Source organism: Mesocricetus auratus, unplaced genomic scaffold, assembly GCF_017639785.1.
Source record: "Mesocricetus auratus isolate SY011 unplaced genomic scaffold, BCM_Maur_2.0 Super-Scaffold_100008, whole genome shotgun sequence".
NCBI lineage: Eukaryota > Metazoa > Chordata > Mammalia > Rodentia > Cricetidae > Mesocricetus > Mesocricetus auratus.
In genome coordinates, this window is record NW_024429192.1 from 57,864,694 (window position 1) to 57,888,451 (window position 23,758).

The 23,758-nt window shown below is 42.1% G+C and overlaps 1 protein-coding gene across 1 annotated transcript in view; it reads right to left on the reverse strand.

The window, feature by feature from the left end:
• Nucleotides 1-386: 386 nt before the first annotated feature.
• Lmln (leishmanolysin like peptidase) overlaps nucleotides 387-23,758 on the reverse strand; it is a 43,554-nt gene continuing 20,182 nt past the window's right edge. The window contains exons 10-17 of the mRNA XM_040750892.1: nucleotides 20,766-20,873; nucleotides 18,318-18,394; nucleotides 12,077-12,187; nucleotides 9,938-10,070; nucleotides 7,567-7,726; nucleotides 5,313-5,443; nucleotides 4,235-4,445; nucleotides 387-1,387 (exon numbers count right to left, since the gene is read on the reverse strand). Of these exons, the coding sequence (XP_040606826.1) occupies nucleotides 1,287-1,387; nucleotides 4,235-4,445; nucleotides 5,313-5,443; nucleotides 7,567-7,726; nucleotides 9,938-10,070; nucleotides 12,077-12,187; nucleotides 18,318-18,394; nucleotides 20,766-20,873 (1,032 nt within the window). The 3' untranslated portion in view covers nucleotides 387-1,286. The remainder of the gene's footprint in view (nucleotides 1,388-4,234; nucleotides 4,446-5,312; nucleotides 5,444-7,566; nucleotides 7,727-9,937; nucleotides 10,071-12,076; nucleotides 12,188-18,317; nucleotides 18,395-20,765; nucleotides 20,874-23,758) is intronic.

A 23,758-nucleotide genomic window follows, 5' to 3' on the forward strand; every position in this document is an offset into this window, starting at 1 on the left:
AGGTGGTCTCCAGGCTTCAGACTCAGGATATTAGGCTTAGTGGCAAGTGCCTTTACCCTCTGAGCTACCCCCTCACTGGTCCTAAAGGCTACAGAATTGATCATCTTTAGGGAGAAAAACAGGACATCACTCCTCACTAAAGAACTTCAAAACTGAGTTAGGAGAGGTTGGTAAGCTCTGGCAGAGCAGACTGCTTCACAGAATCCATGTGGACATTTAAAGCAAAGGTAATCTTCCAACTCAGTAAAGGACACAGGTGGCCGGGCCCCTGTGGGCGGGCAGCCTGGATGGCAAACCTACACTTGGCTCTTAGAAAGCAATTCAGATCACCTTGTTTTGATGTTGTTTTTCTTCCTGTCCATGAAATAACTTCCAGATATTAGCAGTTCTTCTGTAACAGCTCTGTCCACTTGGAAGTAACTGCATGTCTGAACTCCTAGAATTTACATAGCCAGAAAGGATCAGTTGGGTTTTAGTGGATTACAGTTGATCTAAGTATCACCTGAAGCACACAGCCATGCTGTCTTCTGTTTGCACGATTCCAATGCTCCTACTGTGCACTGGACTTCACACTCTCCCACCGGTTTTCAAGTTGCTATGAAATTAATGAGAAATGCAAGTGGACACTGACTCAGATGAGGACAGCTCAGAGCTGACAACACAATGGTGACAGCTCAGTCATGAACGGGCCACACAGCTGGCAATGGTGACAGCTCAGTCATGAACGGGCCACACAGCTGGCAGGAACATGGTCAAGTCAGAAGCTAGAGCAACATTGAACTGGCGGGCAGCAGGATGACTTGAGTGTATCATGTCCAGGTGTTCATTTAAAACACGTGCAATGTTGACAGGAAATCAGAAATCCCAATGACCATTTTTGGACTTGGAGGACGGGCTCTTCAACCTAGAGTGGTCAGTAGCCGCTCTGTGAGTGATCTTAGTGCACAGGAACTTCTTCAGTTAACGCAAACACTGAGGTATGTGACCATGACAATCCCCACATCCGCCCTGCATTCAAGGGAGAGCTCACTGCCAGAAGACTGCATATCCATAAACTAAGGGGCCTGAGCCTCTCCAAGCTCCGAGGTGGCTGTGTGGCTGATGAGGAGTGGATGCTGTGGAGCTGAGATGCTTCACAGTCCTGCTCAGCCAGCACTTCCAAGCCAGAGTCAGGAACGCCACTTCTGCCATCTGCGTCGTCGCATGGGCTGGCACTCCACCAGGTTTTGTGCTTTGTTCATGGGAACACGCCAAAACTGTCGTCTTGAGAATTCACTTTTCCATTCCTAGTGCCACACACACAGAAGAAATCCAGCCAGCAGAGGAAACAGGTTGCCTACGAGGAGCCAAAGCGTGACCACCAGGCTAGAAGAGCAGGAGCAGAGGTCTAGGGTAGGAAGCAAACAATACAGCATGTTTGTGAGTAAATCATCCCAGTTAAATCCTGAGAGAAGGGGAGCAAGGACCACCTTTAGAGAGGGGGGCAGACAGTCTAGACTCAATGGTACAGTGCTTGCCCTACACGCCTGTGGCCATGGGTTCAATTCCTAGCCCTCTATGAGCAGAGTGTGGTGTGCACTCTTGTAATCCAAGCACTGCGGCGGGCAGAGGGGAGAGGATCATGATGAGTCTAAGGCCAGCCTGGTCTACACAGAGTGTTCTAGGCCATCCTGGGTGACACAGTGAGACCCTGTCTGAAAATAAATTAAAAAATGAGTTTTAGTAATCTGAAATATATTGTTTCTGTAAGATTAGATGAACAAGTCAAATTGGAACAATACAACAAATAGAAATTCACTCTAATTTATTTCAGAGTATTAGCAGGTTATACATTTGCTTGTTTTTAAAAACAGGGTCTCATGCAGTTGAGACAAGCCTCAAACTCTCTGTTGTAGTTGAGGAAAACTGGAACTCTTAATCCTCCTGTCTCCATCTCCCAAGTGCTGGGATTGTAGGTATGTGCCACCATGCACTGTTAAACATTAGCTCTTTTTTTTTTCCTTTTTCTTTCTTTCTTTTTTGTTTTTTTGTTTTGTTTTTTGAGACAGGGTTTCTCTGTGCAGCTTTGGAGCCTGTTCTGGCCCTCGATCTGTAGACCAGGTTGACCTACAACTCACAGAGATCCTCCTGCCTCTACCTCCCGAGTGCTGGGATTAAAGGTGTGCAAGACCAACGCCTGGCAAAATATTAGCTTTAATGTTAGCAGCTTAGTACTAAAATAGTCAAATTCACAAGACAGCTAGCTACATTAGGGATGATACTGTTAAAAAGGTGTTGCTGTAGGTTAACTATATGTCTCATGCAAGTACACTGAAAATATTACATTTTAAAATTTGGCAAGTAATAACTGTTTTAAAGAGAAACAACAGAGGCAAGTAGATCTCTGTGAGTTTGAGGCCAGCCTAGTCTACAAAGATACACAGAAAAACCCCTATCTCAGAGAAAGAGAGAGAGGGAGAGAGAAAGAGAGGGAAGGAGGGAGGGAGGGAAGGAGGGAGGGAGGGAGGGAAGGAGGGAGGGAGGGAGGGAAGGAGGGAGGGAGGGAGGGAGAACTCAGTCTGGGATGCAGCTCAGTTGGTAGAGTGCTTGTCAAGCTTGTGTGAGGCCTAGGTTCAATCACCAGCATGCATAAAGTAGGCATGGCAATAGTGACACAGGTAGATAATCCCAGCACTTGGAAGATGGAGACAGAAGGAAGTTAAAGGCACCCTCAGCTTCAGATGGAGCTGCATGAGCTAAATGAGACTGTCTCAAAAAAAAAATGAAAAATGGACACACACACACACACCCCACAGACATACATGTACATATACACAGATATACAAACACACACACCACATAGACACATGCATTCACTCAGAGACACATATACACAAAGACACTCAAAGACACACACACAGACATATACACACAGAGAGACACATAGAGATAGACACACACAGACACACACACACACACACACCCAGACAACCCCCCCATACACACACTTTATGTAAAAGAGCAAGCATATGTGAGAGTTCCTGGCACAGCTTACTAGGTGGTCAGTTAAAACTCTTTTTTTTTTTTTAAAGATTTTTATTTATTATGTATACATATTCTGTCTGCATGTATGCCTACAGGCCAGAAGAGGGCACCAGATCTCACCATGTGGTTGCTGGGAATTGAACTCAGGAGCTATGGAAGAGCAACCAGTACTCTTACCCTCTGAGCCATCTCTCCAGCCCAGTTAAAACTCTCTGTGTGCTCTATTGACACACACTGACAAACACAGGATGTCAAGGCACTTCAGCATATCAGCAGTGTTGCTTAAGAAGTAGAAAGACAATGCCCAAGATCATCCTATTCTTGTTATACTCTGCAACCTCACAAAATCATTCGAGTGGAGGTTAGGAGGTAGTTAGGAGGTTCCAGAACTTTGAGCATGTTCCTCACAGAAATGACGACACAAAATATGGTCTCAGGAGGCAACTGATATATATATATAAAGAGATGCTGTGTCCAGCACAGTGGGACTTGACCTGACTAGGGGTGGCGAGGAAATGAAGAAAAGACACCTACTGAAGAAACTACAGACACAACACATGTACACTGAAAAGCTGAGGTCAGGTGGGCTGTGCACACTCTGATGGAGTTGAGCCAACCTCTGATACAACCTGGAACCTCAGTAAGTTTGCTACGTGCAGCCCAGGGGGAGGGGCTACCTAGTGTGCATAGGAAGTCTGTGGGAGAGCCATCTCAGGCTTTAACCATCCAGGAGAAGGAAGCTGCAGCTGTCAGCTTTTATACACATAATCTTTCCCACTTGGATGCCGGAGGAACCCTGCCGTCATTCTGAGCCTCACCTATGGAGGCTTTGCCACTCCTTATAAGGTTGAGGTACTGGAGTCCTTGACATGGGCAGGCCCACATCGACACACCCATTCACTAACTCAGGGTTTCCTCTGCTCCCTACTAAGAGGGAGCAGGAGAGATGTAAGGGCCACTGGGCTGAAGTGCAGGGTGTTGAATGTTTGTTATCACTGCTACCTCTGTCATGCTCCTGGGTTAGAAACATCATCATTTCACAGTCATGACTGGACTAGGCTTTCAAGTTTTCTAGTAACAGTAGGCAGCAGGGTCTTCCTAGAGAACCTCAATCAGAGGGAAAGGAGCCTGGCCTGCTCGGAGGGCCCAATATCTTGTAAGGAACAGCTCTTTATGCTCCCTCATTCCTCCAGTCGTGGAGAGTACTCACCCAAAGGAAGGACTCGGGTCAGGTTAGCAGCTGGAGGGTCGGTTTCTGGTGGACACTGCTCACAGAAGTCCCAGCAGGAAGGGCACAGAAGGTTTCCATTGTGAATCCAGCCGTTCATCTGAATGCGGACAGGCAGCACCTGCCCAGCCCGGCTGCACAGATATGAAGTATCTTGAACCCAAACCTTCAGACCTTGAGGGGAACAGGAAACCTTCAAATAGGGGATAAAAATGAAGTCAGTAAGAGCCTTTGAGGAATGCGTAATACACGGTTCCTCAGTGACAGTGTCATAGTCATGTAAACACTAAAAACACATCTGTCCCAGTGGGAGGACAGAGAGGTCTCACCTGTATCAGTACTTGTGCCTTCCCAGAGGCATCACACTGTGTGTTTCATAGGGAAACAATATGTGGCACTGTAGTTTTGGAAGAAGACAAGTTTTACTCAACCTAGTTGTATGTAATTTAAAGAGCATCACTTTCATAGCCAGGTGTGGTGATGTATACCTGTAATCCAACACTTCAAGGCAGGAGGAATAGGAGTTCAAGGTCATTGCTAGACCAGCCTAGTTTACATAGCAAGTTCCAGGATAGTCAGGGTTACATAGACTTTGTTTTTAAAAAAAAAAAGTCCATGCCGGGCAGTAGTGGTGCATGCCTTTAATCCCAGCACTTGGGAGGCAGAGGCAGGTGGATCTCTGTGAGTTCGAGGCCGGGATGGACCGACAGCCTCCAAAACAATACAGAGAAACCCTGTTTCATAAAAAAACAAAACAAAACAAAAACAAAATAAACAACAACAACAACAAAAAAAGTCCAGCCTGCCTCTGCCGCCCAAGTGCTGGGAGTGAAAATTTGCATAACTATGCCTGCCTAGCCCAAGTTACATATATTCCAAATAGACGGCTAAAAGCAATTTCACAAATGACAGCATTTCCTTAAACCATAGCACTCAAACTAATAATTACAAAACCCAAGTAAGTGAAAGTAATGATCAGTAACTCATCTATCTAAGCAATATCAATTATAATCTGACACACAATTATATATTTGAAGCAGGGACTGAACTTGTGGTTTACCTGGTAGCATCCACTCCCCCAGTCTGGGTAACTGAGCTTTCTCTCACACTGTTCCATGACAAAGGCTGATTTCTGAAGCAGACAGACCGAGTGAGGGCCATACTTCTCAGCACCGTAGTTTTTAAACATTTCTAAAACAAATTCGAAGAGTGTTCTCACATACTGACCGTTAGTGCAAATAAGAAATGAGGCATTCTATTTTCATGATTAAAAGTTGTTCTGGGGACGAAAAGGCAGGAGGATAGCAAACTTGGGGCCAGCCTTGGCTACAGAGACTCTGTCTTCACAATAGCAGCACTGAGGCAGGCCCGTAGCTCACATCTGCACTCCCAGGTCTTGAGAGGCAAAGCAGGAGACGTGCTGTGAGTCTGAAGCCAGCCTCAGAGGGACACTACCTCCCAAAGCAAAAACAAGTAAACAAATCAATGTAGCTGAAAAGAACATTTCAAGTTAAAAAATGATAAACAAGACTCCAAACTCAACTGAGTTTTCAGAAAGGAACCTAAACTGGGAATGAGATTACATGGGCCCAAAATATCAAGGTTAATTATTTAGAGGAGCTGGCACTAAAAAAAAAAAAAAACAAAAAAACCCCACAGAATTAGATATCAAAACAAGAACCACTTTCAGTGATGGTCTGTAAATATGGTGTCCTTTCATGTGACTCAGGGCAGGTGTTACAATATTTTGTTGTTTGGACAATATTTTGTTGTTTTGAGGACAGTGTCTTCCTATGTAGTTCAGGCTGGATGCAGAACTTGTGGTCTTCCCGCCTCTACCTCCTGCATCTTCTGGAAAGTCATACAACAGTTGCAGGCTAAAACACACAGCTGTGGATGTGTGGGTGAATGGAGGCAAAGTGACAAAATCCTTAGATTCTAGTTACAGTGTGTTTTCCTTATAGTTCATACAAGTTTCATGGTGGTTTCCATTTATTTGTAATTGTGTGTGCACAAATGTGTGCACAACATGGGGCTGGCCAGGCATAACACGGTGCATGTGTGAAGGTCAGAGGACGACTGTGCACTTTTCTCCTTCCACTTTAATGGGGCTCCAGGAATCAAACTCAAGTCCCCAGGTGTAAACAGCAAGTGCCTTTACCTGCTGAATCAATTTGTCAGCCCAAGGTTCATGTTTTACAAAGTAGGGGATTTAAGTAGCCCATTTTTAAACAGTGTAAAGAAGTGTTTGATTTTCTATAAGTTTTTTTAATTTTAATTTTATGAGCTATGAATTTTATGTAGCTCATATCTATGAATTTCAAGTGTTTGAAAGGAATATTGAGTAGTATGCAAAGGAGAGTTTTCAGCAAACTACAATCCTCAAGCTAAACCCGAGACCCCCACTCATTTCCTCTTCTCTATAACCTTTCACACTATAGAGGGCAAAGCTCAGTTGCAAAGCCTGAACTATTTGTATTTTTAAAAAGTAGTGTTGAGCCTAGCTCTAAAACAATACTGTGATCTTTCTAGCAAGTCCTCACGGACAGATCTGTGTGTTTCTGTCGCTTCAGCAAGGCCCCACTGAGTCATTCCATCATCAGTGTTTGGGATGTGTCTGCAATAGGTGAGTGAGAGCAAAAAGGGCCAGAGATGCAGTTAAGTGTGCCAGGCTGAGGCATAAGCAGCAGCTGTGGTTTGTATTCTATTGCTGTCAAGCCCACTGCCCTTTATGTTCAAGAGACTATTCCAAAAAAGAAAGAAAAAGAATGGTAAAAAATATCACAGAGGTCTAGGGTTTAAATGATCTAATCTGCAATACAGTAGGAACAAGATGGAAAGAGGGGATGACCAAGTTAAAATTTTTGAAAAAAAATGGAAAAAACAATTGCTGTTTGTCCCCCTTGCTTTAAAAAACATATATGTATTTTATTATTTTCTGTGTATGGGTATTTTGGCTGCTTGTATGTCTGTGCACCAAGAGCATGCCTACCGGGTACCTAAGAGGCCAAAAGTGGGTGTCTGATCCCCTGGAATAGGAGTTTCAGACAGTTGTGAGCTGCCATGTGGGTCCTGGGAATTGAACCCCGGCTCTGTGGAAAAGCAGCCAGGGCTCTTAACCACTGAGTAATCTCTGCCCTTACTTTTTGAGACAGGGTCTCACGATGAAAGTCTAGTAATTATAGACAATAGAGGAGTTGAAACACAAACTCAAGGTCATCTGGCTACCAGAACTGTTTTCTTAGCAACTATTTTATATAGGCAACATAAAATTGTATGAGGTACTTAACCGTTCATTTCACTAGACTACTAACCTGGTTGATTTTCCAGTATTCTACAGTCGGAGCTACGCTGGTATTCACCACTTAAATGCCAGCTGAATTCCTGACTGAAAGGGCAGTAGTCAGCAATTTCTACTGACCCACCATAGTGAGGTAAATCCTCTGCAGATATTCCACTGAGCTCGTCAAAGTACTGTGAACAAATCACAGGAGAGGAGAAGACCAAGTCACTCTGTAAGCTTAAAACAAGACCCAGGCAACCACACGTACATATTTGCCTTTGTCTTTAAAAAATGCTAAAAGTATATGTATAGCAAAAAAATGAAACAAAACCCCAAAAGACAGCAAGACAGAGCCAGACATGGTGGTACTCCTTTAATCCCAGCACTAGGGAGGCAGACAGAGCCAGACATGGTGGCACTCCTTTAATCCCAGCACTGGGGAGGCAGAGGCAGGCGGATCTGTAGTCTAAGAAGTGAGTTCCAGGCCAGGCAGAACTACATAGTGAGACCTTGACTCACAAACAAACACGACAAAAAAACAGTAAGAAAAAAGAGCTGATATAACATAAAACTAATGCATAAAATGAAGACATTTTTAATATAAAATACTAAGCACAGTGGACTGTGCTGTAAACCCCAGCTCCCTTTTGTGGGGGCTGAGACATGAGGAATACTGGGGCACAGGAGTCTGAAGCCATCTGAGCAGTACAGCAAAAGTAATAAACATAGGATTGTTTAAGTCATTTTAGGGGAAAAAAACTTTAAAAAAAACAGGCCAACCGGGCGGTGGTGGCGCACGCCTTTAATCCCAGCACTCGGGAGGCAGAGGCAGGCGGATCTCTGTGAGTTCGAGGCCGGGCTGGGCCGATAGCCTCCAAAACAATACAGAGAAACCCTGTCTCATAAAAACCAAAAAAAAAACAGGCCAGGCGTTGGTGGCGCACGCCTTTATTCCCAGCACTCGGGAGGCAGGAGCAGGTGGTCTCTGTGAGTTTGAGGCCAGCCTGGTCTACAGAGTGAGTTCCAGCACAGCCTCCCAAGCAATACAGAGAAGAAACCCTGTATTGAAAAAAAAAAAAAAAGTTAAAAAAATAAAGCTATTTACATAAAATAGTATGAATACCAAAGCAGTAAGGAACCAAGTACGTTGTAAAGGTGTCACATTGTGCCAGGAAGTGACACATGCCTTTAAATCCCACTAGGTGGGAAAACAAGCCAGGAGAACTAGTTGAGGATAGCCAGGGCACATGGCACCCTGTCTGGAAAAAAAAGAATCACATTTTACACCAACACACTGTGATACTATCCCTACAAACCCCTTTGCCATCTGATAGAGTCTGATGTACTCAGTGAAGTCAAGCCCATGTTGGAACCTCACACCTGAGTAGATATCATTGCCATTAGCTTCTGAGACACGTGTGACAGCAGATGCAGCTGAGGGAATTGAAAGACTAAGTCTAGGAACTTGGTTTGCTGCTGTTTATGACAGAGTCTTAAACCTTGAGGGCCACACCTGGGTCCAGAAGAGGAAGCTAAGATCAGTCAGACTCAGGCTGGACACGAGCAGCATTTTGTTTTTAGGAAAGATTTATTTACTTTAACGTTTATGTGTTTAAGTGTTTTTCTGGCCTGTGTATAAGTGTGCTATGTGTGTGCAGGATGCCCCTGGAGGCTAGAAAGGTCTACTGGATGCCCTAGCAGCGGGAGCTACAAACAGTTGTGAGCTGACGGGGTGTGTGTGTGTGTGTGTGTGTGTGTGTGTGTGTGTGTGTGTGTGTGTGTGTGTGTGTGTGTGTGGGAGCTACAAACAGTTGTGAGCTGACGTGTGTGTGTGTGTGTGTGTGTGTGTGTGTGTGTGTGTGTGTGTGTGTGTGTGCTGGGAATGGTGCCCAGGTCCTCCACAGGAGCCATCTCTCCATCCCCTGCTCATCGTTTAGATCTCACAAATCAAATCGTTTTAAAAGCAGAATTCCTACATCTTCCAGCTAACTAGAGTAGAGTACCTATTTTCTTTTAAGAGTTTTGTTTTCTGAATAAATTAGAGAAATTTAAAGGAGATGTTAGCAATGATTAGGAAGAAAAAGATCAAACAGAAGCTGAGGAGTTGCCTCTGTGGCTATAGCACTTTCTGTCAAGTGTGAGGAACCACATTTGACCCTTAACAGCTGGGCATGGGGCAGCCCTGTAAACCCACTGCTGGGGAGATGGGGCAGGATCCTGGGGTGTGCTTGGCTGTTGTCCCAAGGAACAGCTAGGTACTACATGACTGCTAAGCAGCACGTTAGCCCTGAAGAAATGAGGGATCCGCAAGCTCCAGGAAATGACACAGTAAAAAATGGAAGAGACTTATTCTCTTAATTAAAACAGAGATACTTTAGAAGAAGTGCTGGGACAAGTGTTACCTGGTACTCTGGTGGTAAAGGGTTAGGAAACCTCTGCAGGTTACACACAGCCACGGCTCTCTGGTCCTGTCTGCAAGTCAACTGCAGTGGGTTACTCCTGAGTGTGTCACAGTACGGGCTTGGCACCTGCCTCCTGCACACAAGGAAGGCAAGCTGGCATCAGGTTATTTTCCATGTCAACGGCCTGCTGAATGGAGGTCCGCACATGTCCATTACAGAGACCATCTCAGCTATAATCGCAGGGTCTAACAGTTCACAGTAAATCTCAGGTTATCAAGATTTTCCCCAGAGTAGAGGGGATGCTGAGCATAGACGTGGAGGACTTGTCTTGAGGCCGAGAGCATATTACACCCTATTGAAGAAAATCCCATTAACCCTTTTCTACACATCACCAGTAAAATCCGGTTCTGTAGGTCCATAGTCTGAATTAAGAAAGTATGAAGTCTCACTTCTATTCCCAGAACAGATGTATTTTCTCTCTTCTTCATTTAAAGGACAACTGAAATCCCTAGATAGTAGAACTAGCACAATGAAAGACATGGAAAACAGAGCAAAGAGGACAGACTAGACAGGGACTTCAGGGTTAGAAACCAGGGTGGTAGGAACTTTCTCAACGACTGTAGAATGGACCAGCCAGATGGCTCAGTGGGTGAAGGCTAGTCCTGCAGTCTGAGTTCAATCCCCAGAACCAACACAAAAGTGGAAGGAGAGATTCAACTCCACAGAGTTGTCCTCTGACAACCACACATGTACCATGGCATGCATAGTTCTCCCTACATACAGTATGGATACACACAGTAATATAGACAGATGATTTTTTTAAAAAATTTAAAACAATTAGGAGACTAAACAAGCAAGAAATCAAAAAGATGTAAAGGGTTAACAATATGGACCTACACGACATCATGGTCTTGCCATATATTCCACCAAACAATAGCAGACTATGCATTCTTTCCAAGTGCTCAGAGAACACACAGCAAGACAAACCCTGTTGAGCCATAATGCAAACCTCAATACATTCAGATACACTAAAAAATCATACAGAGTATTTCCTCCACTACAATGGAATCAAACTAGAATCCAACAGCAAAAATATGACATGAAAAAGGTCACACCCTTGAAAACTAAGTGACATACTAGTCAATAATCCACAGGTCAAAGAAAACTCAAGGGGAAAACACTTTGAACTAGATGAAAAGAAAGCTACAACACAATGAAACTGTGGTTATGGGGTCTGCTAGAGAGGAAACTTAGTGTTAAGGACATTGAAAGAAGAAATGCCTCTAATCAAATGGTTCAAGACTCTGGAGAGAGGAGATGGCCAGAACAAGCAGAGGGAAATATGCCACAAAGAGCAGAAGCCAGCATGAGAATATGACACCGGTGGCTCAAAATGAACCCAGCCTGGCCTCGAACTTGCTATGCAGCTGAAGATGACCTCTGGAATAGTGGGATTACATGTTTACTTCACCATACTGGCTTATGTGGTACTGGGGATCATGCTAGGCACTCTACTAACTGAGCCACATAAGTAGATTGCTAAGGAAGACGAATTTTAAAAGAAATATCTTTGGAAAGAAACAAAGAGAAGGTACAGCAACCTGACAGACAACTAAAATGTAACAAGAGGACAGTAAAGTCAACCTTATACACATACATTTGATAATTTACACAACAGAAAACCATAAAGTGCCACCATTTATTCAATGTGAGACAGACAACACGAATAGTCTCATGAGCTTTAAGGAAGCTTGTTCACAATGGTAGAACTCTTAGAAGAGTCATCTCCAGGCCCAGACCTGTCTCTGGAGAAGTCTACCTTACACTTAAGAATGAACCTTTCTCTGGTGGAGCAGGCAAATAAAGAGGGGAGGTTAAGGCAGGAAGATCATGAGTTTGAAGCCAGCCTGCGCCACAGAGAAAACTGTCAGGGGCTGGGTGGGAGAGGAAGGTCTGGAGAGATGGCTCAGTGGGTAGAGCTCATACTGCTCTTGCACAAAACAATCCTGTAGATACCTACGATTTTTATGAAGAACTTATAGAATATTTTCTACACACAGTAGCTGGTGTTTGATGCTCAAGACAAAGAACCCAGTTCAGAAATGAACTACACAGATACAGGTGGAAAGATGCTCTTACTTTTGCCTCTGCTGATCGATCCAGAATTTACAGCTCTTCCTGACAAATTCACAGCCCATTCCTCGGCCCCAGTCGAGTTTCTCTGCCATGCTGTAATTTGCTTTGTACCAGCTGTGGAGACAATGCAAGAAAGAGCCCTTTACTGCCCCTAGCACCTACCACAGATCTCCGCGACGGGCAGAGCACCGACTTCAGAGGGAGCCTGCAGGCCATGGGCAAGCTGAATATTGTAAAACCCTTGCTGCAGGAGGGCTGCTGCACAGGACTGTGAGAAAGGGGTTTTTAATCAAAGGCAGTTTAGCCAGCACACTCCAGCTTCAGGGGATCCAAAGCCTTCTTCTGGCCTCCGAGGGGACTCACACACATGTAGCATAGACACACACAAAAATAAGGTGGGTGTGTGGTGTACCCTTTATTCCCAGCACTGGCAAGACAAAGGAGGCAGCTCTCTATGAATTTGAGGCTAGCCTGGTCTACAGTGAGTTTCAGGTCAGACAGAGCTATACACTGAGACCCTGTCTCAAACAAGCAAAACCCCAAATAAATAATTTTAAAATTCTAATCTAGTGAGGACTGATAAACCAAAATACTCTAAGTAATGAGTTTTACAAAAGACAATTAAAAAGTACTACCAGAAGTATATCACCAGCAAAACTTAAGCTGGTGTGGAGACCTGAGGCCTTTATGAGGAAGCCGGTTTCCAGAGCTTCCTGGACTACAAGATCATTTAGTGCATTCTAGGAGCCTTCCTTCCTTTCAAAAGCAACAGAATGAAGAACTGTGCTGTGGGCAGTAAATGTGAAACTTTTCTCAGGAGACTTTGGTTCAGGTTTTATAGAAAATTTCAACAGTTGGTTGGTAATCACAACGCACTAAGGCAAGTACCAGGGCTTTCCATAAAGTAGCTTGGTTAAGCCTCAGAAACCTCGATGAAATAAGGATCACTGCCACCTCTATTTTACAAGTGAGGAAACTCAAAGGTGCAAACCAGTTAAGTGACAATGCTTGGAACTCAGAGTTTTGGCTTCTATATGCTTTAAAAAGTGAGATCAAACCCATATAACATGAAAATAATCTCTAGGATACACACATGGTCATGCCATAACTATTTAATTTCAGGACACTTCCATCACCCCTCGAATAAACCATGTTCCCTTCCCCATCTCCCATTCCTGATAAACACTAAACCACTGTCAGTCTGGATCTATCACTTAACATAATGTTTTACAGGCTCATACATGCTGTGGTGTATAGCAGAATCTCTTTTGTTTTTTCCCTTTTCAAACTTTAGTGTGGGGAGGCAGTTTTAAAGTACTAGCAAAATTGAGTAGAGGGTACAAAGACTTCCTAGATTCTCCCCACCTCTACAGACCACAGTGTCCCTCACCAAAGCTACACATTGGTTATACCAGTGAATCTACACGGGAATGCCATTACTACCAAAATCCATAGTTCACATTAGGGCTCACTCTTAGCATTGCATTCTCTTTTAGGTATGTATGTGTGTTCTGCCTAGCACACATACCTAAGATGCTGCACAGCAGGGTGTAGTGCCCCCCCCGTCTTCTGCACATTCCTTTCTCCATCCTGACCCACCTTCTTTACTCTGTCTCCAGTTTAACCCTGCATCCACAGTTGGATGTGCAGCGTGCGGCCTTTACAGACTGTCTCCTTCCACTTAGTATCCAGGTCCCCTCACGGCTTGTACTCCTTCGTTTTTAGTGTTAAATAAAGAATTCCTCCTTATCTGATCTATCACAGCTTGTTTATCCAGCCAATATGAGCATCTATGGGCAGGCTTTTGTGGCAGGTGTACAGTTCCAGCTCATTTGGTAAATATCAAGGAGCATAGTTAGCTGTATGGGAAGAACATCTTTGGTTTTATAAGCAATTACCAAACTATCTTCAAATGTGGCTGAATCATTTTGCTTTCCTACTAACAGTGAGTTCTGTTACTCTCTGTCCTTGCTGGGATTTGGTGGTATTGAGAGTGCTATGTATGTAGTCATGTCTCATTAGAGTTTTAATTGGTAGTTTGTTAATGACAATGTGATGTTATGCATATATATGCTCATTTGCCTCTGCATATTTTTTAAGAAATACTTTTTAAATTGTTTTTTCCCCTATGGCCTTTTTCTTATTGTGCCTTTCTCTGATCCTCTACCTATTCTGGATATTGTATAGGCACTCGATAAATGACCTGAAATATATATTCTTATTCTGTGAGTTATATTTTATTTTCTTGATAATTTTCTCTGAAGCACAATTTTTTTATTTTTTCCGATGATATCCAAATGTTCTATTTTTCTTCTTTGATTGCTGTAACTATTGGTGATAGATCTAAGAATCATTTCCTAATCCAGTATGATAAAGACTTACATCTGATTTATTTCAATTGCTTTATTTTTCAGCAAGTAAGTTAGGTCTTGTTCATTTCTGACCTGGTCCCGGCACCATTTGTTAAGGTGCTCTTTTCCTGTCGAAGGTCTTGGTGTCTCTGCCAATGCCTGAGCACTACACCTTGGTCAAGATGTTTTCCTGTGGTGTGAGGCACTATACCAGGGAAATTGCACACTTGTGTAGAATGTGCGAAAAAGGTTTAGATTAACAGACTGAAGAAATGTACCAACCAACCAGGATTATATTTAGATCTTTTTTTGTGTTGTTGTTGTTGGTTTTTTGTTTTGTTTTGTTTTGTTTGTTTTGCTTTTTTGAGACAGGGTTTCTCTGTGTAGTCCTAGCTGGCCTGGAACTAGCTCTTGTAGACCAAGCTGGCATTGAACTTACAGAGTTCCAACTGCCTCTGCTTGGATTTATGGCATGGGCCACCACCATCTGACCCTATATTTAGATCTTAAACAAATCAGTTATAAAAGGAGAAAAACAAAGGGTTATATGGTTATGTAAGCCTTTATAACAAGATATATAAAATATTAAGAAATTTTAAATTTTGTTAATGGTTCCTTTTAAAAGTCCATCTAGTATAGGAACTTGTAGTAGACTATATAGGAAAAATATCTGCAACTTTCAAGATAATAAAGACAATGTTACAGATGAGAGACAACATATTGCTGATTCTAGGATAAAGAAATATTTTTGTTGTTGTTGTTGTTGTTTGTTTATTTTTCCAAATAGGGTTTCTCTATGGCTTTGGAGGCTGTCCTGGAACTAGCTCTTGTAGACCAGGCTGGTCTCAAACTCACAGAAATCCACCTGCCTATGCCTCCCGAGTGCTGGGATTAAAGGCGTGTATCACCACTGCCCAGTGAGTCACTGTTTTATATGCATTGTTTTCTCTGCATTTTGGGTATACTAGTATATTTCATAATAAAATACTTAAAAGAATATCCCCAAGATGACAGAAGTGTACATGAACTTAAATATTTGTTATCACTTTATAGAATGTACCTTTTTTTAAAAAATTATTTATTATGTATATAGTATTCTGCCTGCTTGTATGCCTACAGGCCAGAAGAGGGCACCAGATCTTACTACAGATGGTTGTGAGCCACCATGTGGTTGCTGGGAATTGAACTCAGGACCTCTGGAAGAACAGCCGGTGCTCTTAACCTCTGAGCCATCTCTCCAGCCCAGAATGTACCTTTTTTATTTCAAATTTTACATGATAATAATGACTTTCAGAGTGCTATCAGGTATCCCCACCCTACAGGATGTAAGACGCTGTTTTTCTTTAGGGTTCTCCAGTGGTGAAAGAGGTTAGGAAGTAGGGGAGCTGCTTGGGGTTCACACCTGAATCCCAGTGCTAGGAAGACAGAGGTGGGGGCAGGAGTTCAAAACCAGCCCGGGATAGTGAACCCTGTCCCTTCCCCCAAAACAACAACAGTAACAAAAATCTCACAAGAAAACAACAAAAAGTAGATTTGTGTAGAGTCATAAAAAATGCCCATGAATCATTTAAACGACCTACATACAATTCCTCTTCCCTGGGGTTGAATTTCCTTCTGAATGCCAGTGACATGGAAACTATCATTTATGAATTTCCTCCACATTCAGCCTTTCCCTACAAAAGGACCTGCATCTTCACTCCCACTCCTTCCCCCTGAATTAACAGGCAGGAAGCCAATTCCCATCTGAGTTGATTTCTTTCTCTCATTAAGCTAATTCGTTCTTGGTTTTCTAGATCTCACCGAGTTTGCACTGTTAGGAAAAAGCTGTCTCAATCAAATCCTTCCTGACCTAGATCTTTGGCTCTCATTAAACAGAACAGAGGATTTTTTTTTCTTTCTTTCTTTATTTTTTTATTGGTTTTTCCAGACAGGGTTTCTCTGTATTGTTTTGGAGGCTGTCCTGGAACTCCCTCTGTAGACCAGGCTGGCCTGGAACTCACAGAGATCCGCCTGCCTCTGCCTCCCGAGTGCTGGGATTAAAGGTGTGCACCACCACCACCTGGCTAGAACAGAGGAATTTTTAGTCTCTATTATCATTATTTCTTATTATTATTTTATTATTATTATCATCACTATCATTATTTAATGGGAACATCCAGGTTGGGGATGGAAGCTTGAATCTGCTAGGCAAGAGTTCTACCATTAATCCACTGCACCCCACTCCTCTCATTTTTATCAAAACTATTCTCAGGGTCAGCTATGACCTCTATATCTTGTCATGACCTCTGTATTTTAAAATCTTTATACTTCTGTGGTAATTTGAATGAGAATGCCCCCCATAGGTTCATATATTTGAATAACTGAGTCCCCAGTTGGCAAGGATTTGGGAAGAATTAGGTGTAGTCTGGTTGGAGATATGACACTGGGGTGGGGGGCTTTGAGATTTCAAATACTCCCGTGATTCCCAGCGCTGTTTCTGCTTCATGGATGTGAGCTCTCAGCCGCTCCTTCCTCCCACCATCTCACGCTTTAACCCTCTGGACCCACAGGCCAAAACAAACACTTTCCTTGGTTATGTGATTCTATCACAGCAGTAGAAAAGCAATTAAGACAACTGCTTTTTTTCAGTTTTTAAATTTAGTCTTAATTTTTTAAATTTTTATTTTTATTTTATATGTATATGGGCACATGCACAATACATGTGTCTAGTGCCTGAGGGGGCTAGAACAGGGTGTCAAGTCCTCTCAAACTGGAGTCCCAGACAGTTGTGGGCTGGCAAGCGGGTGCTAGGAATTGAATTTGGTTCCTCTGAAAGAGCAGGCAGTGTTCTTAACTGCTGAGCTATCTCTCCAGTCCCCAAATCTTTATACTTTGTTAATTCCTCAAAAGTTAAGGCAATATCAATTATTTTCATGGTGTGTGGGTTGTTTTGTTTTGCTTTGCTTTTTTAAAAGAGTTTCTGGGCTGGGTGGTGGTGGCGCATGCCTTTAATCCCAGCACTCGGGAGGCAGAGGCAGGCGGATGGATCTCTGTGAGTTCGAAACCAGCCTGGTCTACAGAGTGGGTTCCAGGACAGGCTCCAAAACAACACAGAGAAACCCTGTCTCGAAAAACCAAAAATAAATAATTAATTAATTAAAAAGAAAAGAAAGAAAGAGTTTCTGAGGCAGAGTTTTGCTATAAACTTAGACTGGACTCACAATCCACCCTGTGTCAGCCTCTGGAGTATGAGGACTGAGATCACAGGCAGTGTCACCATGTCAGCTTATTTTCAGGGCTTTAACAATATTTTTTATCACTGGTTCTCAAATTCAATGCTATTTTCAAATTTCTTGTAGGCTGTTTTAGAAAAAGCAAGAGGCAATAATGCTTCCACTAAAATTACTCTGGTTTGTTAAGTAGGAGTTAAATAAAGCGGTTTATTTAAATACATATTTCACTCTTTTACCAGAGAGATCCACTCATTTAAAAATTAGGAATCTGTTGGGAATGGTGACACTAACCTTTAATCACAGCAGCTGGGAGGCAGAGGCAGGAGGCTCACAATGATTTTGAGGCCAGGCTGGTCTACGTATCAAGTTTCAGGTCAGAAGAACCACACAGTGAGACCCTGTCTCAAAACACAAAACAAAACAACAACAAAAATCCTAGGAATTTATATATCACTCATTTGATTAAATAATTTAAAACTATCTAGGTTAGTTTTCCCTTCATATCAGCATAGCTTCATAGTCTCTTAGATTTTGTTATATTCATTCTGTTATATTAAGAACAAACTACACAAAGTCCAAGAATCATAAGTACATATTGTTTGAAAAATCAGCACTTTTTACAGCTATATTTTGAATACGATTTCGTTTTATAAACACATCATTTTCTCACAGCCATCTTACCCAGTGTCCTCCATTAATGCCAGAGTGATTCGAGAGAGGACTCGGTTCTGGGTGTGAGAACCAGTCATTGCTTCATTCTGAAAATTACCAACAGATTTTATTAGATGATGATTCTATGACCGCTATGCATATTTAAGATGTTTCATGTGGGTAAATATTTACTAGAAAATGTGCAAATATAAAAGCTTTTAAGGCATTTCGATAGAGGAAGTAGACTCTACCCTTTGTCTCAAGTCACCGTCATGTATGATTTCCCACGGTGAGGACAACCAGCAGTGAAGACTTTCTGATGACAAAATGAACACAAGCATCCATACAGTGAGGAGCCCTACTGTAAACAGTTTACTCTACCTAAGGGAGTGTTGGGGACAGGTGGTCAGGAGGAATGCTTACATGGTTTGCAAAGAAAGCACTTTCCTAACTCTCAACTTCATGATCATAGATACCTACACTAATGTGCAAAAAGCATGGCAGATACAGGGAATCAAAGGATCTGGGGAAAATATCTAGTTGTCCAGTACCTTTAATTACATCCCAGGATTCCTACCAGAAAGCCACATTCTGGTGAGGGCTCCAGGCCAACTGGGCCACTCTAGTGTTTTTTGAGTCTCTCCATGACACTGAGAGTTCTTTTCCCATACCTTACAGCACCCTTTAATACAACAGTCCACAGAAACAACACTCTTCTGAGAGAAACAAAGAAGCTAATAAAATTGGTATTCTCGGGTCTTCTACTGAAAATTACATAAAGTTTCATTTCTGGCCAGTCTATAGCTTCCAAGGAAATCACTTAAGGAAATTCTTTAAGGAAAATACAAAGACAGACATTCCCACAGGAAGAGTGAGGGTACGTGCTTTCATAAATGTTTGTCATTGATGCTCTTTGGTGACCTAGATCACAGCAGCCAAGCACAAGCAGAAATTCATTGTTCCCAAGCTGATGACCTTCAGTCATGAGCTCAAATTGTGGCAACTACCCAAACAGATCTTGAAGAAGAAATGCACTTTCTAACCAAGGCATCTCATTTCAGAGTCTGAATTCTAACTCCTGATTCTTTTTATAGAAATGAATGTGACCTGAGATTAACTTTCTGGCTCTATTCCCCTGAAACCTAATAAAGATAGGACATTACCTGGCAATAATACATAAGGGGAAAGACTTGCTGATGTACCTCTGGGTTTGGGAGTACTATAAATGAACACAAATACCCATTAGGAAGTCACAGTTTGAAATGTCATTATGTAAAGTAACTATTGGGTGTGTCCCTTATGGAACCACTAAAAAGATAATAGCTCCTATTTGGGTCACAGTCTCTTAAGTCAAACCATATCTTACATCCGAGGGGGAGTTTGTGCTCCTGTACTGCAGATGAGCGAGAGAGGCAGGCTGTCAGCCGGCCTGATTCTGCTGTGCTGGCATGTTGTGTGCTAATATCCTTCTATGAACTGTCCCAACACGGCCTGGTGAGGACCTGAGCATGTGATCATTCAGTTGAACTAAGAATGTCCACTACCCCACCACCCTGGAGGGCATGCATAGCTGCTGCTCATCACATCTTTTTTTTTTTAATATTTTATTTATTTATTGTGTATATAGCCTTTTGCCTGCAGGCCAGCAGAGGGTACCAGATCTCATTCAAGGTGGTTGTGAGCCACCATGTGGTTGCTGGGAATTGAACTGAGGACCTTTTAGAAGAACAGTCAGTGCTCTTAACCACTGAGCCATCTCTCCAGCCTCCTCATCACATCTTTTTTTTGAGATGGATTCTCACTATGTAGCTCTGGCTGGCCTGCAACTTGTTACATAGACCAGACTGGCCTCGAACTCACAGAGCTCCACATGCCTCTGCCGCCTGAGTACTGCAACTAAAGGCACCCACATCCAGCTTACATGTTATTTTTAAATTATAAAAATTTATATATGTCAGAAATAAAACAATTGCCAAACATGCACAAGACTGTGGGTTGAATACCCAGTACTACAAAGGCAAAATCACAACAGTTTTTAAGTCTGGCATGGTGTACACATCTGCAGTCCTAGCACTCAGAGTCCAGAGGCAGAGGAAAGGGTATTACTTTAAGTTCAAGGCCAGCCTGGACTACATAATAACACATTGTCTAAAAATAAGAAAACTATTATTTAAAATACAATGTGCATTAAGATAGGCTTGTTTCAATTATATAATACAATATTACTCAGTCCTTAAAACTTAGGAGCGCCACGTGGGTAGTCTATGTTACTAATGTAAATTTCACCTTCTTACTCCAGAGCATGTTTGCATAATCTCCACTCTAAAGTGATTTTAGAATTACTTAAGTTTGATTTACTCTAGTAAATTCATTTAACTTCTAGATCCTCTCTATATAAACGAATGTTTATAGAGAAACATTACACAGAACTGAATCATGTGCATGAGTTACATTAGTAAAAATAAACATTGAGCAGACCTCCAGCAACCGCTTCTCCCAGTGGTTGAGCTCAGTGCCCATCCCGCCTTGATTTTCAAGCTCCATCCCCTCTAGAACTGGACAGTTGAAATGCCTCCGCGCTTCTTCCTGAGAGTCAGAAAAACAAACACCACAAGAGCAGGGTGAGATGACAGCACTTTCATCACGAGTTATTATAAAGTCACATGAAAGAGTCAGCTGCATGAGACAGAACCTCCTTAAAATGCGATTTAAATAGAGATAAATACTTTGATATTATCGCATTCTTCTTGGCTAGAAAACTATTACCTCTCTTAATATTTTTTCTCTCTTTGAAGATTTATTTTGAAAACCATGTATGTGTGTGTGTGTTTGTGCTCATGTATACAGGCAAGAGGGTGTCAGAGGCCTGGAAGCTGGAGTTACAGGCATTTGTAGGATTCCCAGCTTGCTACAAGGGTGGTAGACTCTGGTTCTCCTGGCTGCACAGTGAACACTCTTAGCCACTGAGCTCTCTCTTCACTTTTCAACTATAAGGGACATATATATTTTACAGTCTGGTATTGACACATGCTTGTTATTAGAGGCAAGATGATCAGGGGTTCAGGTCATCACTACTACAGAGAGTATAACCTGGGCTACATGTGACCCTGCCTCAAATAAACACACACAAAAAAATGTCACATCAAAAAAAAAATTAGAGCTGGGAGGTAGTGGCACACACCTTTAATCTCAGCACTTGGGAGACAGAGGCAGGCAGATCTCTCTGAGTTTGAAGCCAGTCTGGTCTAAAGAATGAGTTCCAGGACAGGCTCCAAAGTTACACAGAGAAACCCTGTCTCCAAAAACAAAAGACAACAAAAAAAAGATTATTATGCTTAGTTGTAATTCTAATGTTAATAATTTAAACATTTCTTATCTTTATAAATTGATAATTTATAAAATTATGCATTGTTATAGGGTACAGTAATGTCATGATTTATGAATATCATGGAAGAGTTTAATCAAGATAATTAACATATCTATCATCTCAAAATACTTATGGTAATATTTGAGAGCAAGAATAAGATTAAAATACATTACATACGCCGGGCGTTGGTGGCGCACGCCTTTAATCCCAGCACTCGGGAGGCAGAGGCAGGCGGATCTCTGTGAGTTCGAGGCCGGGCTGGACCGACAGCCTCCAAAACAATACAGAGAAACCCTGTCTCGTAAAACCAAAAAAAAAAAAAAAAAGAACTTTTGAAATTTATTCCTTAGCAATTTAAAAATATATATTTTACATGTATTTGTGTTCCTGAGTGCGGGTCTGTTCATGCAGTACCCATAGAGGTCTAGAGGTCATAAAAGATATCAGATTCCCTGACATTGGAATTACAGACAGTTGTGAGCTGCCATGTAGGTGGTGGGAATTGAACTCTGGAAGAAGAGCCAGTGCTTTTAACCACCAAACAATCTCTCCAGCCCCCTAACAACTTTTAAATGTATAATACTAATTTGTTAACTCTAGATCTGATAAAAAATTGATTTTTAAGAAGAAAAAAGTCCTTTCTCCTCTTTGAAATTCTATAGCTTTCCCTCCATGCTGGCCCCTGTCATCTATAACCCCCACCCTATGCCACGTCTGTGTATCCCTTTATTTTATTGTAGATAGGGTACTATTATGTAGCCCAGGCTGATCTATAAATTGTTATGTAGCTGTGGACGACCTTGAGTTTCTTCCTTCACCTCCAGAGTACAGGGTGCACAGATGTGCCCACATGCCCACTTTATGTAGTACTGGGGCCCGAATCCAGGGCAAGCACTCTTCCAACTGAGACACATGCCAGCCTGCACTGTCTCAGATATCACACGAGAACACTGAGTGTTTCTCATTCTGTGCCTAGCTTACTTCACTTAGCATAATGTTCTTGAATCTCTTGCATGATATCATAAATGAGTTTCCCTCCGCTTTAAGACTGAATGTTGTTTCACTATGTATGTACACATATGTCACATATTTATGCATTGATGGACATTTAGGCAGTTCTCATAACTTGGCCATTGTGACTTGTGCCGTACAAATATGTGAAAAAGAGACATTTGACAAACTGATTTGAAACCTCATGACTAAATATCCAAAAGTAGGATTGCTGGATCCTATGGTAATTCTATTTTAGTTTATTGAGGAAAAAATTTTTCCTCAGTGGAGGTATTTTATTCATATTCCCAACAACAGTGCATGCTTTCTCTGTGTTCCAACCAATACATAACATGCTGTCTTTTTTATAAAAGCCACAGGTATAAGACATCTTATTGGAGTTTTAATTATTTCCCAATGGTTAGTAATGCTGAACATTTTTATATATCTATTGGCAGGCTTGGTTTTTTTTGTTTTGTTTTGTTTTGTTTTTTGCTTTTTTATGTCATGTCAGTCGCTATGGTTGCCCAGGCCTTTAATCTCAGCACTTGGCATGCAGAGGCAGGTGAATCTCTGAGTTCCAGGCCAGTCTGGTCTACAGAGCAAGTTCTGAACAGCCAGGACTACAAAAAGAGACCCTGTCTAAAAAAGCAAAAAACAAACCAAACAAAAAGGCCTTTTCAGGTCCCTTGCCTGTTATTTGTTGCTGCTGGTTTTATTTTCTTTTTTCAGTTTTATAAATTTATTAAACTAAACAGAACTTTAGGAAAGAGTCACAGCCTGAAAGTAGCCCTTACAAATGAGGATAGGGAATACCAAATTTTAGACATTTATTTTCCTTTTAGGAGCCAGGGTCACACTATGTAATCCAGGCTGGCCTAGACTCTCCATCCTTTGCCTCCGAATCCTGAGTACTCAGATTACACCATGACATCTGTCTTCTTGTCCATTTTGCAACAAGGGCTTTGTTTTCTTGCAGTTATATTCTTATGTATTTATAGTAACTTACTAGCAAAAATACGGTTGGCAAATACTTTGTCCCAACCCAAAGGCTCTTTTCACACCATCAACTGCATCCCACTAGTGTACAGCTTGTTCTTTCCATTTTAATAGT